At 39.5% G+C, this 17,033-nt stretch overlaps 1 protein-coding gene across 7 annotated transcripts in view; it reads left to right on the plus strand.

The window, feature by feature from the left end:
• LOC109449935 (TLE family member 4, transcriptional corepressor) overlaps window positions 1–17,033 on the plus strand; it is a 143,828-nt gene that overhangs the window by 33,429 nt on the left and 93,366 nt on the right. For 5 of the 7 annotated variants that reach the window (XM_074330584.1, XM_019736683.2, XM_019736684.2 and 2 more), the window contains exons 5-6: window positions 2,987–3,049; window positions 16,772–16,846. In XM_074330584.1, the coding sequence (XP_074186685.1) occupies window positions 2,987–3,049; window positions 16,772–16,846 (138 nt within the window). The remainder of the gene's footprint in view (window positions 1–2,986; window positions 3,050–16,771; window positions 16,847–17,033) is intronic. The other 2 variants (XM_019736689.2, XM_074330588.1) reach the window with 1 other exon arrangement.

A 17,033-nucleotide genomic window follows, 5' to 3' on the forward strand; every position in this document is an offset into this window, starting at 1 on the left:
TTTTGACATGAACAGTTGTTCTTTTATTGGGGCTGTTAATGCTATTTTGGCATATCCTAGGCATTTGAAGACAATAGATAACAGTGTCCAAAAGCATTGAATACTGTGATAGCATCTAGTGACCCTAACAGCAGTATTTCAGCATCTCTGCCTGTTTAAATGGTCTGTACGTGAATATACTTGCTCAAGGATGCATGAGCCACATCACCTATAAATCTGATTGGAAGCTACAGTTCTGGCATAGGCTGATGGATAGCAGATTAGAGCCCTGATTAACCATGTGATTCGAAGACTGGGAATATATTGTCTAAGCAAGATTCATCAGACGCAATCAGAATTTCAAGTGGTCAGATGAAATTCAAATGTGTATTGTGGCTTTTCCTCCCCTAGTGCTTTTCCTCCTAGGTTGCCATTTTTTCCCCTCTTTCCCCAAAGCTGAAAAATACTTCTTTGATGAATCTGCTCCGTACCCTAAAGCTGTCTGTCTGTTATTCATCAGAAAGCAGGTCGCAGTTCAGTGAGCAGAAGAAAAGATTTTAATAGAAGCTGTGCCAAGGGCTGTAATGCATCATTTTAGGGCCCTAATTACATTACAATGACAAATATCAATGGTGACAACAGCAATAACCTACATCCTTTAATGGCTGTGCTGGAAAAGGAGTTTGGGCTCCATGCCATTAGATTAGACTCAGTTTCAAAACATAGGCCATTAGAACTGTGTGTCCACAGTATTATTGGCTGATCACTGAAGCCCAGTGGAAAGGCCTGTAAATAAATGATGCCTCTCTAAAGCTGGGTCCTGTGGGACAAAAGAAGCAAAATTAGATGACCATGGAAGCAGCCAGTGTTTCCGAGGCAACTTTAGCTTTCAAAGTGAGGAATGACCTGCTTAATTTTATGAAATCATATACACATCCCACCCCCCCTGCTGCCAATTAGCCTGACCATGAAAATCCATTGGCATGACAACTTAAAGAAATTAAGTCTTTTAAACAAAAGGAGACCCTTTAAAGAAAAAGTTTGGAACGTTCCTGACTCCCCCCTTCTGTTACATATGTGTGTTAACATACATGAATCAAGAAAAACAACGTTTCTACATTTATTTTTAAGAAAATAACTTTTTTTTTTTTTTAATAGTTGCTCAGACTTAAAATAGCCTAGGTCCAAAGTTAAAGAAGCCGAGTCAATACCTCTTGGTCTTTATTTTGCCAGCTGAGTAAGTTTCCTTAGAGTAGTTTTTATTACCTAGATTATGTAGGGAAACGAAAGAATTCAGTTTTCTTATGTGCCCACACATTTTTCAACCCTCCAGCAAGGGACTATTTTATTTATGTAAACAACATAATGAGAAAAATATGCTTGGCAGATGGTTCTAAGCATTAGAATCATCAGTTTGGTCTTCCCCAAAGTGTCTCATTATCTTTTATTCTCTCCCCTTCTACCTCTCTCCACAAAAAGCTTAACAGCCAAATGCCTTTGAGACCAGTGCTTTCAGTCTGGTGAATGCTACTCTATTTTCTCAGCTCACACTGGAATTTCACCCCATAACCACTGTGGTATGTTCGTCCAGGTGGCGAGTGGTTTTTGGTGATTGCCATTGCAGCTTTTCATGGTGGTTTAAGCATTCTTAAAGGATAGCTAAATGCTCCATGGGGCCAGTGGAGTAAATTAAATCAGGTCAGCACAGTTGGGTCCTTATTCACTGCTGCTTGTTGGTGCTGGGTTTTTGTCCATCCTGTTAGGAATGCAGAACTGAAATAGAAAGCTTAGGGTTGAAACTTCATGGTGAATTTGTTTTCTCTTGGCTGGCAAAGTTTTTAAGGTGCTGGCATTTAAAAGATTGCATAGCTACAAAAAGTCAGAAGGGTTGCTGATGAAAGAAGGAAACCTAGATTGCACAAGTAGAATGTCGCTGTCATTCTGGTAATGACTTAGCAAGAAAAAGCATTTTTGTCCTTTTATAAAATGAGGAACTGACCCTGGATGGAATTTATTTTAAGAGTGTCTCAAGAATAGTAATTGCTTTTATGTTTTCTGCTTCTCTCCTTTTGCCTACCCCATTGTTAAAATAAAAGCTATTTTGTATGTATTAGTATAAAAACCATGTGTTTACATGTCCCATGCCAAAGTCTATAAGGAGCCATCTGATAATACAAATTAAGATGAACATTGGTGAAGCTTTGGGTAGCATTTAAAAGAAAACATAGTTCCTTCCACCTTCCTGTAACATCCTATTGGTGTAAAATTTCTATACTTAGAAAAATTATTAGAGAACACTCTCTGTTACCTGACATTATTGGGACGCTCACAGATCTGTAGTACAACGATAATGTTCCCCAGGCTACTCTCCGTATGTACACAGATTGCTTTCTGCTACGTATATACAGGAAGATTTTAGCATGTTCTAAACCTCTGCACACAGAAAGAATTGGCGGGATGCAATTGGAAATTTTGATGGTTGAAGAAAACATGCAATTCTCCAACAACATTTTGAAGTTGGTTGGGTGCTATTCTTTTGGGAGGTTGGAACTTGATTCTAAAATCCCAGTGTCTGTGTTTAAAGGAAAGGCCACAGATGTCGATGAGTACTGCTTGAGGGAAGTTGGAATATAGGGAAGAATGTGTCTTTATTATCTAAATTCTAAAAACTCAAGGTGTTACAAAAAATCACATTAGAATGAGCAAGGGTCCTGTTGAAGGCTTTGGAAAACTGATTTTCAGTCATGAAAATGAAATTTCTTTTTTTGTTGTCCTGGTGCTTGAAGGCTGACTTTTTAAGATGAATTGTGGTTAATAAATTGTGCTATTAATGTGGCACTGTTGTCACTGCCTCCCTTTAATGGGCTTGCTGATGAGCGTTTTCCTCTTCCTTAGGAAATATGCCAGCCAGAATATAAAGTGTGTTTTAATATCATCCTGTTAATATTTCGGGAATTTGTAACCAGCTGACTGTTCTCTTTATTGCTTTCTTTTCTTTTTTTTGCAGGCAGAAATTGTCAAGAGGCTGAATGCCATCTGTGCACAAGTCATTCCTTTCCTGTCCCAAGAGGTAAGGCAGTTGGTTTCAGGCACGAGGCTACAAGGTGCCATTTTAGTGGTTTTGCAGAAAAGGGATTGTGGGACTGACTCTTTGGCCTTGTTGGTCTCTTGGTGTTTATATTGCACATATCTAAGATACAGTATTTGCATTCCAACTTCTACATCTTATTAACGTTCAGTGGGATATAATCGTGTGTATATAATGGAATATTTTCTAAAGTGCAAAGTGAAATTCAGTTGCAAAATATTTTGCTGTCATTGGACGATGTAGTGTTACTCAGAGTTATGACTGTTCATCTTAATAGCTGAAAAATCGTTCCCAAGACAAGAACTTGTTCTACACTTGTGTCACTGGGCATTAAAAGTTGGTAGAAGACATGTCCAATAGAAAGTGCTTTACATAGTAAACAAACTAATGTAACTTTTGGCTAGCTGCTCTTAAAAAGTTACTTATTACCTGATGACGTCTTTATGTTGCCTGTGCGTTTGGGAAAGACATGCAAGATGGACTCAGTGGACCCAGTGCTCTGAGTACTGGGGACTTCATGCGTTGCCAAGGCCGAGTGTGCAGCTCCCTCGCATTCTCCCCCTCACTGCCTGTGAAAAGTGTGCACTGTGCACAGATGCACCGTGTTGGGAAGAGGAAGTGCGTATCTAGTGCATGGCAGCCTCGTGGCTTTTTCTTTTCTTTTTTGCTTCCTTGCTTTTGGTAGTTACAAAGTTTAGGCGAGTGCGCTGGAAAGGGCTAGTTTTTGCTTCTGGATTACTGAATCCTTCATTGCACAGGAGACATCAGCTGTGAGAAGGAAGAAGCTAACTAATGGAAGGAGCATCTGCATGTCTTGTAGCCACGGTGCTTTGTGTGGTGGGATAGAAAGAAGTCACCGAGGCACCGTCCTCCTCCCCTTTGGCTCTTTTAAGTATGTTGTGTCACTGCTTTTCAGGAAAGCTTTTCATCACCTGCCTACCAGTGGGCATGAGCTGATGTTAGTGAGCAGCTGGTACTTGAGCATGCATGTGTATTCTAGAGAGAGGGATTCCTGTGTGACTTCTTATTGGCCTTATAGGTATGTGAATTCCTATGTGCCTTTTTATTTGGTCTTAACTGGGTTAGACTTCAGTAACTATGGGTGCCTTTCATCAGGTGCATATCCCACAGGGGTGCTCGTATTCACAAGTAAATATCCTGAACTTGAATGCTGTTCTGCATCCCAAACAACAAAGGATGTATTGTCTTTCTCCTCCATTAGCTGTGACCACAAAACCTCCACCCACTATATCCCCGTTTACCTCTTTCTTCTATTGAGGATTTGCTTGTGACGAGATTAGTTGGAGTGGTGAAGGAGGGTCAAGAGGTCTGTTTGAATTTTTCTAGGAAGCCCGGCTGCCCGTTGCCTGTTCCAGACCAGTGTGTGTTTCTTCTTACTTGAAGCAGCTCTGTTTTATGGAGATGGAGAATGGGAAGAATGTGTAACCCACAGAACTGTAACCATGCTAAAATATAGCCCAAGGTAGAGGGGGACATTTGAATTATCCCTGGGGGATAGTATTAGAATTTAGGCCTCTGCAGGCACAGACCCATATATAAAATCACTGGACAGTTTCTTCCCATAGCATTGTTGCAGGATCTGTGGGGTTATGTTCAGAAGTGAAAGGAGGTCTTGGGGCTGATTTGCCAGTAGGTCGTTTTCCCGTGTGAGTTATATTGTTTGTGTGAGCAGGCCCCGTAGGAACAGAATGTGTAATGTCGGTGGTGCTGAGCAAGACTGGACTGGAATTAATTGGCTGAGAAAGTTGTACCCTGTCGAGGAAAGCCACGGGGAGATACCGGCAGCCCCTTTGCTGCTTTAGGCGGAAAGGGAGGCATCATAATCTCACCTCTTACTATTTACTTCCCTGATACTTTTGATATTTCTTGGTTGAAATCCTTGATTCAGGTGTAATGAATGACCTATGTCATGGTTTTCCAAATTGTGATCCTGTGTATATCTTTTCTTCTGCTTACTTTGGATTTAATCGGCTCTTCTTTTTTTAGTTTCTTAAGGTGTGTTTATATCTTCTAATGTGTGGGCCACAGACATGTTTGTTCCTGTCCAATCCAGTCCTCTCTGATGTTTTGTGTCTGAACATTGCCAGCCTTCTTTTCTCTTCTGAGCATTCTGTGAGCATCAGACTCCTCGCCTCTCTACCGTCAGGCCAGATGGACCGTGATCTGGAGGGAGGGGAGGAGGCGGGTTATTAGAGGAAGATGAATTCTATTTCCTGTCTCTTCAGAGGCATGGAAAATCACTCTTGCATGGCTGCGAGCATCACTTGGTGCCAGGACTGAAGGCTCTTAATCTGATCTTTTAACACCGGCTCTCTGTGTGACAGTCTCACTGCCAAAACGGCAGCTGTGGCATTAGAATTTATTTTAAAATGTTTTTATTTAAAAATTAAATGATCGTATCCGGAGAAAAGGAAAACATTCCCCGAAGACTAGTGCATAAGCTGGTTGGAGGGATTTTTTGTAATTTGACAGGAACAAGAGGTAAATTTACGTATGTCTAGATGAAGTCTGTTTGTAATTTAGCCCCCATGTGCTGATTAACTTACCTGCGTAACGTCGCTTGTGTCTAGTGTACACATTTTCTAAAATTAAAATATATAGTACTGAATGACAACTATTAAATTTGGTTTAAACTGCAGGACTTTTCTTTAGAAATAAATTGTATATTGTAGCTCAGTAGTACTTGGAGTGTATGTATATAACAATTACAGAAGTATTTTTCTATTAGATTTCACTTACATTTAAAGAAAACTATACCAATATATATTTTAACAATGTGCTTACGGTGCTCACATATGACAACTTCCAAAGTCCCAGGCTGTAGATAAAATTATTGCCAATTCTTGTCATTAAAGTGAGTAACTATTACTTACAGTTTTAAAATGTTATAGGATCTCTAATATCAGAATTTAGAGAAACCTTATGAGTGAGTTCTCACCTGTCTAAAGTGTTTTTTACCCTACCCTTTCTTTTGGCTTTTAGGAATGGGTAAAGACTGATCCTCAGATTTATTTGTTAAAAGGCAAATCTCAAAGTAGTGAGTGGGAAGCTCTTCTCTATCCCATTTTGGGTCTCATTTGTAGAGAAGGGAACTATAAATATTCAACTCCCCGTCGGCATTCCCATAAGCAAGAGACGCCAGGATGATGACAGTTGGCTCTTGGTCAAGTCTTGGCCTCCCTTTTACAAATTAGTGGCTTACTGTAACTGAGTTAAGCTGGGTGACCTCTGGCAAGTGATTTCCCTGTGTAAGCCTCAGTTTCCTCCTCTGTAGGAGGAGGTTAATAATAGCATGGGATGCACACAGTCACTTTGAAGACCACTTGGGATTACACACATGCAGCTTAGCACGCAGTCAGCACCTCCTGATGTTGCCTAGCGGCAGTGCTCCTGCAGCAGCTGTGAGAGGACTTGGAGTCAGCCCTTTCTCCTCTTTTTAGTCATTGCTTTTTTGGAAGATTCAGACTTGCTTATCTTCCTCTCTCATGTCCTGACACAGGGGGAAAATGTAAATGAAAACTGAACCCAGGGTTGACACTAGCTAAGAATCTCAATGAGGCAGTAGGTAGCCCTAGAGTGATAGAAGAGTCTAGCTCCACAAGTTAATTTTCCCATTTAGCAAACACCTGTCTCTCCCCAACCAGCAAGGAAAGAGCTGTAAAGTGACAGTTTTTCAAGGTGCTCAACCTGTAACGCCCACTTCACAAGGAGCAGTGGTTTTAGATGGGGTGTGTGTTTTACCCACAAAGCTACCTGGAAAAGCAAACTTGTCAGTCCTGTTGGGGACTGGCTGTTTTTCACAATATACCTGGTTGGTTAGCTGAAGTTAGTTGTGTTTGTACAAGTAGTTTATGTGGACATACTCTTGTTCATCAGCGATCTCAGGATATAGCTTTTGTAGACCTTATGGTCTATGAAAGCTAGACCTTATGGGCCCTCAGGAAAGTTGAAGGATGCCAGTAAGTACAACTTGCCTCCAATACCCTCCTCCCCTCTTCCAAGAACATACCTTTAAGGAGATTCTAATGTATATTGAACACTATGTGCCACTTGTTACACCCTGGCAGCAAGGTACCGTGTTTCTGCTAATTTGAAATCAGACCTACTCTGTCTCTTTACCGGCTTGATGTTGGGAAAGTTGATCTATCTGAGCCTTAACAGCCCTATAGAACTGAGAATAACCCCATATTTATAATGTGTATTATACGTACTAAATTATAAAGCACTTGGGATAATAAATGCCAGTTTTGTTTTCCCTTTTCTGGGAAATGGATTCTATTCCAGCTTATTTTGGGTCCCAAGACATTTGGAGAGCAAGGACTTAGTGAAAACTGGTAAGACTTCAAGGTAATATTTCAGAGTGAGCTGACTGGCAGTCTTCCTGTGAAGTTAGTTAGGCCTTGCAGCTCCAGGGGCTGCTTCCAACAGCAGGCAGGTAGTTCCACACAGATTATCTTTCAGAAGGAAGGGGATACTTTATATTTTTGGCAAGCCAGTAAGTATTGTCTTAACTTAATAGATTAAGCATTAAATATTGGGCACTAGATGAGGGCCTGATTTGGAGGACAGTTGTGTTTTTTGTACTCTTAATTCTCTAGATTATAAAATAGTTTATTTTTGAAATAGGCAGACTATATTTCATGGTGATCAACAAGGTATTCTAAGACTTTTGAGAACTTCAAAATCCCTAATAGGCTGTAGGTGAAAATTTATTACATTATAGTTGAAAATCTTTTTTCCTCAGAGTACAGTTGTATTTTTCAGAAACTTGTTGCTCCTCTAACAAGGAGCAGAGTTCATTGGAAGAGTTACGTCATGTGAGAGGCAGTGTGGTAAGGCCTAAGGTCAGGCAGACCTGGGACCAAATCGTGGCTCAAGCCACTTGTTTCCTTTTATCATGTTGGGCAGAATGCTTCACTTTTCTGTGCTGCAGTTTCCTCATCCATGTCATGGGAAACCTGCACTGCATACCTGCACTATAGGTATGTTACAGGGTAATAATGTAGGGTTATTATATGAGGATTTGTGACAGTGTAAAGAACCTAGCTGGATATTTGGCTCCTTTCATAGATCAAAGGAACAGTGGCTTAGTCAAGATTAAAAGCTCATTTGTGTCTCACAGAACAGTTTGCATAGAAGCAGCTGTAGCTAATTTGGTGATTCCATGATGCTGTGAACTCCTGTTCCTCTGGTATTGATGTTCATCATCCCTAGCACCATCGTCTCTATCCCCAGCCTGCAGGAAGAAGAAAGAGGGCATGTGCTTTTTGTTTTTTGTTTTTTTCTTAAAGAGCATGCTGTTGAAAGATGTTCATATGTTTGCTCACTCTGCAATGGCCAACGCCTAGTAGTTACCTGTCCACAGCTAGTTTCTGGGAAGACTTGGAAATGTAATCTTAGCCGAGTGGCCATTATGTTCACCTAAACCTCATACTAATGTAAGAAGAGTGGTATCGGGACACTGACGAATTTCTTCTAGACAGAGCTCTGTGCATAAAAATAGTGGACAATTATTATTATTATTGCCAGTGTTGATTTGAAGGGAAGTCATATTGAGCCAATGGTGTGGCTTTATATGACAAACTCTAGCTCCACCTGCATAATCACAACTCGTATTTTAGTTCAGCACATAAAATGTAAAATAATGCATAGTTCTTATGAATGGAAATCTCCTCCAAGGTCTGAATTATAAGGAAAAGAACAGCTATCAGTTATTGTTTATCATTCATACATTCACAAGGGGTGGAAAGGAACCCAGATGAACAGTTATAGGTCCTGTGGGCTATCTAGGTCTCGATGTTCTAGCTTATGTTTAAAGCTGTATTTTAAAAACTACCAAGATTCTTGAAGACGCCTCTTCATTGAAGGATGGTATATAGCGATCACACATAGACTTACCCTATTTTGTGGTGGACTTGGAAGAAAAATGCTACTTGAAACTGGAAAAGTGATTGTTAAGGAAGTGTCTTATGAGAGGAACATTTTGCAAGTCTTAATTTAGTCTTTTTCCCCTCACCCATCTCAGACATATTCTTGTGATATATATTGTCCTTGGTCAGGAGAAAATGGGATAAAAATTTTTGACTGTTTCTCTTCTCCAGAAATCATGGAAGACATATTGGGTAAGTCACTGTTTTGTGGAGTTTTAAGACATCAGAAAAATTAGCCCAGGTTGATTGTTTTGTACACCAGACTTGATCCATTTTCATGTCTTGGACCTCAGTCATTTCCCAACCACAGCCTGAAGTGACCTGAAATGTGTGTACCTCACTGGAGAGAGTGAGAGACTATAAAGAACACTGGTTCCTGATGACCAGTGGCTTCCTACTCCCCACTTATTCAATCCCATACTTTAATTCGTCACGTTTCAATCATCATTATGTTTGGAGAAGTGACATTCATCTGAACCTCGTTTTCAGGAGGTTGTTATAACTTGTTTCAGTGCTGAGGAAGATGGATGTACCCCTCGTCCCCCACTCCTATAATTCCATGGCTAGGTTTTCTTGTTCCTTGAGTTAAGAGGAAGCAAAGCTGCTTAGAGGCTGGTGGAGAAGCCCTGTTATAGACTGGTCCTCCCAGAGTCCTGGTGGAGGCCCAGCTTGGAGGCCTGAGTTTATTAGTGAGCAGCTGTTCTTCTTTGTATTTGTAAATACTGATTTAACAAATGAAATAAAGAATTCACATCGTTCTTTTGACACCTTTAACAATAGTTCTCTGATCACTAGAAGTTTTAGAGTATAAAAGGAAAATCAGCGAAAATTTTAAGCCTTTTACTTTTATACATACTTAGGCATAAGAACTTTCCAACTTGAATGCTTGCTGGTGCAAATTTAAACTCAAAACTTGGTTTTTATTGCCCTGTTAGCTTTTCTAATGAACAGTAAGCACCAAGTAGGTAGTGTCTTTCTACAGAATTCTGTAGATTTATTTGGGTGTTCAACATTACATTTAATGGTAGAAAATAAGACACAATTACATAATCATGATAATATGCCTTTACATAAATTCTAATTTTAATAGGCTAGAATAGCTAGTCAAATCAAATGACACATGAATTTCTATTTTGGACATGCCATTAATTTGGTCCTTTTAATTTGATGGAAAACATACCCTTTCTACATTATGAGATATGGGTATATCTCAAATGCTATTTATTTGGCACTTGGGTTAATATAGTACTGAATTACTCTGAACCACATTCTGCATGTATAGAATAATTGTAAAATGGAAGTTGAAAAATGTGACCAGTCACTTTCATATTGTGCCTCAGGGAGGAAATGAACAAAATACGGTGGTTACATGCACTGGTGGCAGTGTTCTCGCCTCATAACGGCATCAGGGTAACTTGTCTTATTGCTTGTTAACTTTGTAAGGAGTCAATGGCTTGTGATAACATGGTTTGATGTAAGGGAGCTTGGCTGAAATCACCAGAGATGCCCTGATAAGTGTGCAGTGACACCTGGAAGACCAACTTCAGAGATTTCATGAAATGTCAGCAGTCTTTACAGGACACGTCATTTAAAATACCTTTTTTTTCCTGTCCCGTGTTCCACGGTTGACTAATTGGCTTGTTCTACTTGATTATACGTTTTGGTGACAGTTGGATGTTTGGTGAGATCCTTATGGTGGCATTGTGGACCGCTTGCCTTCAGCCAGTGAAAGGTGATTCTCAGGAGGGGGAATTTTTTTCCTGCAGGTTTAAATGTGGGCCTCCTTCCAAAAGCAGCAATGCCAATCCTAAATGTGTCTAAAACAATTAACATTTATCTGAGAAACTGACTCATTTCTTTGATTTTCAGTGAAGTAGTAGTTAGCTTATTACTGGAGCTAAGCTTTAAAATACTTTAAGTAGGGCTGCTGTATTGCCAAATATAGTAGCCATACCTACCATGTGGCTATTTAAATTTATTTTAAATTAAATAAGGTTAAAAATTCTATTTCACAGTCACAGTAGCCACATTTTAAGTGCTCAGTGTCCACCCAGATGTGGGTAGTAGCTATTATTAGCACAGATCTAGAACATTCCCAGCATTGCAGAAAATTCTGTTGGGAAGCATGGACATGTATAGCTGATTGGACATCTGTGAAGAATGCCTTGTCCCCCATATGAGCGAGACTGGAGAAGGCAAGGCCAAGCCCAAATCCCAAGGTGTGTTCCCAAGAGCTTTAAGCTCATGTTCCATAGCCACAATTGTTTGGAAAACCTTGCATAAGTATTCCCTCTCTGAGATATGAAGCTCAGAGAAGACCTGCAGTTTACCAGGTATTGGCCAAATTAAATTTGGTGGATTTTTTGTTTGTTTGTTTTGTAATATCTAATTTCTTGTGGAAGTAGTATTTATAGGAATACTATTTAGGAAAGGCTGATGTGAGGAGTTTGGGTTAAATTTAAAGCTTATTTGTGTCAATAAACTTAGCAGAGTTGCTGAAAAAAGGCTCAGTAGGATCTTAGCCTGACTTACTTAAGGACGTGGAATGACACACTCAGATTTGATTTGCTCAGCTGTACCTGGAATATTGTGTCTAGTTACATTGAGCGTGACCAGAGAAGTAGCCAGAAGGATGAGTGGCCTAGAGCCAGTGACCTGGGGATATTCAACCTGGAATAGAGAAAATTGAAAACGTGTATTACGCATTTTTAAATAGTTGAAGTGCACTGCAGTGGAAGAGAATATAGAGGGAAAATGGAGTCCACTTGGAAAAAGTTGTCTGCCTAGATTTCTACTCATCCCTGAATGGAAAAACTTATCCATGAAGTAATGAGTTCCCTTTCAGAGGATGTGATGAAGCAGAGACTGACTGACTACTCTTTAGGGTATGAGACAAGACATTCATCTGTTGGATATACTAACGGCCTTTGGCCTGTGGTTGGTACTGCAGTACCACCATCCCATTCCTCTTAGCTTGGCAGCCTTTAGAAATCTGTAGGCATTTGGAAATATGGAGAGTCTTGTGTTGGTTAGTTGTTGTTACAGTGCTTGGGGACTCTTGGAATCTGGGTCCCATGATTTCTAAAGGTCCTTTCTAGTTCTGAGTGGCTTTTTTTGTGCATGCGGCTAGTGATTCCTATTAGCAGGAAGGGTATTTGGTCCAAGTTCAAGCCTAAGTATCTTTCTCCCTAGAATATTACATTAGCACTCTAACTGTTCTCCCTCCTAACTGGTTTATTTCCCTGCCATCCAGCTTCTTACTATTCCCATGTCCATCTTACTAAAATGAACTGATAGCACACAGCTGCTTAAACATTTTTAAAGAAAAATGTCTTGCTAGGGTAAAGTCCAACTTCTTTGCATGTTGTGTGAAGCCCTGCTCTTTGGCCCCCTCCTGCCTTACAGATTTCACTTCCCACTAGTATGTGGTTCTAGTATAATACATCTACGCCATACTCAGATTACTTCATGCACTTGGCTTTGTTGTTCTTTCTTTGAATACCTCTTCTGCTTTAAAGTGTTTGGTATGTGCATCTTGCCATTCCCAAGATGGCCCTCAAAATCCAACATGCCTTGTTTCTCCCAACTTTTCCCCTACCTTACACTTCTCCAGCCACACATTCTTCCTCTTCCTTGACAGACATGCTCCTTTCTCCTTCAGGGACCTTACCCAGGTGGTTCTCTCTGCCTTGAATTCTTTTCTCCTTGTGCTTCATTCACAGAACTCCTACAGATCCTTTAGGTCTCAGTTGTTGGGTCAGCTTCCCTAGAGTATCTTCCCCTAGCCCTGAGATTCCATTAGATATTTCCCTGATAAATGGTTGCATAGCATCCTGTGATTTTATTCATGTGGATTGTCCTCCAGTTGTAATTACAGAGCCTCTTGAGTATTATTCAGTGAATGTCTTGTTTCTTGCTCTCATCTCAGTTCCTACTGCAGTAGTACATAGTAGGTGCCGAACGAATGAATGAATGAGAAAATGATGCCCCAGGAAGTGTGTTTTTGCAGTTTCCTTCTGTAACCTCCCTTGGTATTTTATATCCTCCTTTCCCGTATGTCTGTGAGGAGGGGCCATGATCTCTTGCTCACTTTTTCATTTCCACATGTCAGCAACGTTCATGTTCATTGTAGGAATCCTGCTTCATTTTATGTCTCTGCCCTTACCACCCCTTCACTATCCCTGTCAGTAAGCGGGGTTATTAAAAACAATTCTAACTTGTTGCAGAGTTTTCGTTTTAATTATTACTATTTTTATTAGAAGAACCACATCTATTTGCATGACAGATATTGCCATTATAACCTCCTCTGAGACATATACATTAAACACCTATTATACACATATTTGTGTTTTGTTAGGTCTGTTTCTCAGCAGGCTTTTTTGGACTTACAAGCTTATATTGTGTATATTTTCAATACTTTTCCTGAACAAATTAAAAAAAATAGTATGAAAGTGAGTAGGCAAGTGACTTAATGTATAGAATTTCATTTTATTGACTTTTTCCCAATCATGCTTGCATTCCTTAAATCACAGTATTTTATTGAGATATAATTTACACATCATAAAATTCACTCATTTTCAGTGTAACGTTTAAGATTTTTAGTAAATTTACAGAGTTGTGTAACTATAACCACAATGTAGGGTTTTGTTTTTTTTTAAAAGAATTCTTTAAAAACTATAAATCACAATTTTTTAAAGAATAAATAATTGGGCTTTGTTCCCCCTCCCAAATCCTAGCTAGAAGGCTCGTCGCTTACCTTTCACTTATTAATGTATTCTTAGTGGCATTTTATTTGATGGTGCTGGTGGAAAGTTAAAACCAGGAGTTTATAATCTGAGTGAGCAGTTTGAACAATAAGAGAAGCCATAGGAATGTTGACTTCTGCGGAGTTACTGGGTCTCTAGAGTGGCTGTCACCACTTGTGGTGAGGTGGCAGAGGGGATAAGCAGGAAGTGAGTGAGGAAATGAGATGTAGGGTGGAGTGGGAGGCGAGAAACAGATGGAGAAGGGGAAGAAAAAGGGAAGAGATGGCATAATGAGAAAGCTATCGTGTTACTAAGACGATTTTAAAAACTTGCTTTACTTTCTGAATCACAGAGTTTGTTAAAATTTGAAAATGGGGAAAAAAGCCTTCTTTGGGTCAGTTTATGAGAGTACTTTGGGCTGCTGCTTCTTCATGTTTGTTTTTTTTCTTTTCATTTGCCCCTCCTCTGAGTTTTAATTTTCACACCTTACCTGGTGAATGCTTCTTTAGTCTGTGATATGTTACTGTGTGGCTGAGTGAACAATGTCAGGGTGTTTCTGGTGCTTTCAGAGCACACAGGGGAGGAGGCATTCTTTGCCTTAGGGACCTTCTGTTCAAAATGCCGGTAAACAGCAGATGATTCACAGTTGTAAACAGAAATAGGGAAGTAAAATCCTGAACTACCGGTGAAGTTCAGATGTGGCATCACATGGCCATTGCCATGAGAGAAAAGGAAGGAGCTGAATCATGACTTCAATTGTCATTTTAGCTTTTTAACAAGAGTTTCTGTAGGAACCTCAGATGTCAGTGTTACGGTCCACTGGTCCCAAATCCTAGCTGGATTTCTGGTTTTCTGGATAAAGGCACTTGATTTTAATGCCAAGCCAAAAAGTTACCCCCACTGCCTAAGGCATCTTTGCCCATATTGGCAGTTGGACTCCACTTTATAAAGCAAGAGTTGATCGATCTTCATGGTAGAAAGGCCCTAACTAGATGTGTTTTCTGCATCTATGTCTCATGGAGCTATTCTTTGAATACTTAATATAAAGTAGGTGATATTACAGTAATACGGAGATTATATAGAAATGGTGCAGACTAAGAGCTTAAAAGCTTTTATTGAATGAATGGATGCAGGAGAATCAATGATGTACATATGGGATGTGGAGAATGAATGATAACTCGTACATGTTCGATATGTGTACATGCGGTCCTTTGGCTTTCAATTTCTTGGAAGTTTTGAGCAGCCATTGTAGAATTTCAACAATTTCATTGTTGAAAGTAAAAGGTGAGAAATTCATAAACATTTTTGTCCATAGACGCTCTTTGGGTGTTAGATAAATCCCAGAGTTGTCCTACGTTTTGTCTTTTTCTCTGCTTTATAGGTACTGCCATTTTCACAACCATTTTGCCTTAAATTTAAAGATGAGCTCTGTAATTGGCACATGGTAGGTGCTCAGTAAACATACATGGTCAGACTGACTTTAAGGGAAAACTATTACTGGTCATTTTATTGACTGTGCCTCTATTCCTTCTAGTGGTTTCATAAATCTTTAAGATTTGTACATTCGTCAGAAAGAGAGAAAGGAATCATTTCACTTTGGCAAATATTTTATTAAAGAGTAAGAATGGACGGAGATATCTATGAAGACTTTGGGATTGCTTCTTAAGCCCTTGTTTTGAAACTCGTACAATTTAAAAAATCAGAAATATATTTAATGTTCAGAGTTTATTAAAAACTTCAAATACAGTGGTCTGTTACTTGACATTTTTCTTGCCATTAGTTGTAGGCACAAACTACTAATTTCTGTTAGGAAATCAAGGGTGAAAACACTATATGTATTAATAGATAACTTAAAAGGCATTTCCTTTCCCACATCACCTCCCCCACTATCTATACCCAGCTGGAAGGTAAAAAGGGTGGTCACCCTAGTTAATCTAAATAACTATTTGAGCCATTTGGAATGTAGTACCAGGTAGCTCAAGGGGAATTTCTTGTTTAACTGATGGCTTAGCTCTTTGTATATATTACTTATGATAGCTGAGGCCTGTTTTCATGGCATAGTTCCTTTGGCTCTTCATTCACTAAACCTAGTTGAAAGAAGTCCAAAGAGACCCCTTTTAGATCAAGTTTTAGTCTGTGAGATACTAGAGAGTTGAAGTGTATTTAGTTGGGAATTATACTTATATTTTGAGGGGCACTTGTGTATGTCCAGATGTGAGTGCCTCCATGTGGAGACTTTTGTGCTTTTTAATTTTTCTAATATTACAAAAATTACTAATATCAGTTCTTGTTCCTTCTCTTTAGAGCTGAGTCATGGATAAAGGGATTTTCCTATACTGCCTATCCTAGTTTTTCCCAAGGAAAAATAACTTAAACTTCTAGGTTTTAGTTTTTCTGTTGCATTTGAAAGAAATACCAGAAGTCCTAAAACCTTACTGCTAGCAAGAGTTGTACATTTTTTATCTTAAATATGCAGCCCTTCATGACAGGAATTCAAATACGAACACATCTCACATTTACAGAAGAAGCATAAACGTTTAACTCTGTATGTCCTTCTAGTGTTTGACATCAGGAGAAATTTACAAAATAAGTATATCTAGGAAATAGTTTCAAAATTTGTATGGAGATGGCAGAAAAAAGGAGGTACAAAAAAAGCAGGTGAAAAGGTTGTGTTCTTTTGTTTGTTAGTATTAGTGGAAAGATACTACTGAGTCAAAGTGCGCTACTGACACGAAAGTAAAATTTTGGCTGCTTCTACCAGTTTTAAGGGAGCATCCTTCGTGGGGACACAGTTGGATGCCCAGTCACTTCTCAGCAGTACAGACCCACATGTACCCTAGATATTCATTCAGTCACCACCACCCCACCCCCGGGGCTTTTCTTTGAAATATAGAGACCCCTCAATCCTGTTTTGCATGTAATTAAAGTTAGAAGACATGTTAGGAAAAGCTATTCTTGACTGACTAGAAAACAAATAATTGTATTCTGTTTCTGATCTTCATTTATAGCACCAGCAACAAGTGGTGCAGGCTGTGGAACGGGCCAAGCAGGTGACCATGGCAGAACTGAACGCCATCATTGGGGTACGTGGCCTTTCCATTTTAGCTCTGATCTCGGTGTTTGTCATCAGCTCTCTCACTCTCTCTTTTTAAATTTTATTCCATCAGAAGGGCAAAAGGCAGTAGAGCACCACAAAATGAAATTAAGCCCTTTGCCTTTAATCTCATGTAAAATTTGATGGCTACTTCAGAAAATTTGGATCACATTCTC

This window comes from Rhinolophus sinicus, linkage group LG04 (assembly GCF_036562045.2).
Source record: "Rhinolophus sinicus isolate RSC01 linkage group LG04, ASM3656204v1, whole genome shotgun sequence".
In the NCBI taxonomy this organism is placed as follows: domain Eukaryota; kingdom Metazoa; phylum Chordata; class Mammalia; order Chiroptera; family Rhinolophidae; genus Rhinolophus; species Rhinolophus sinicus.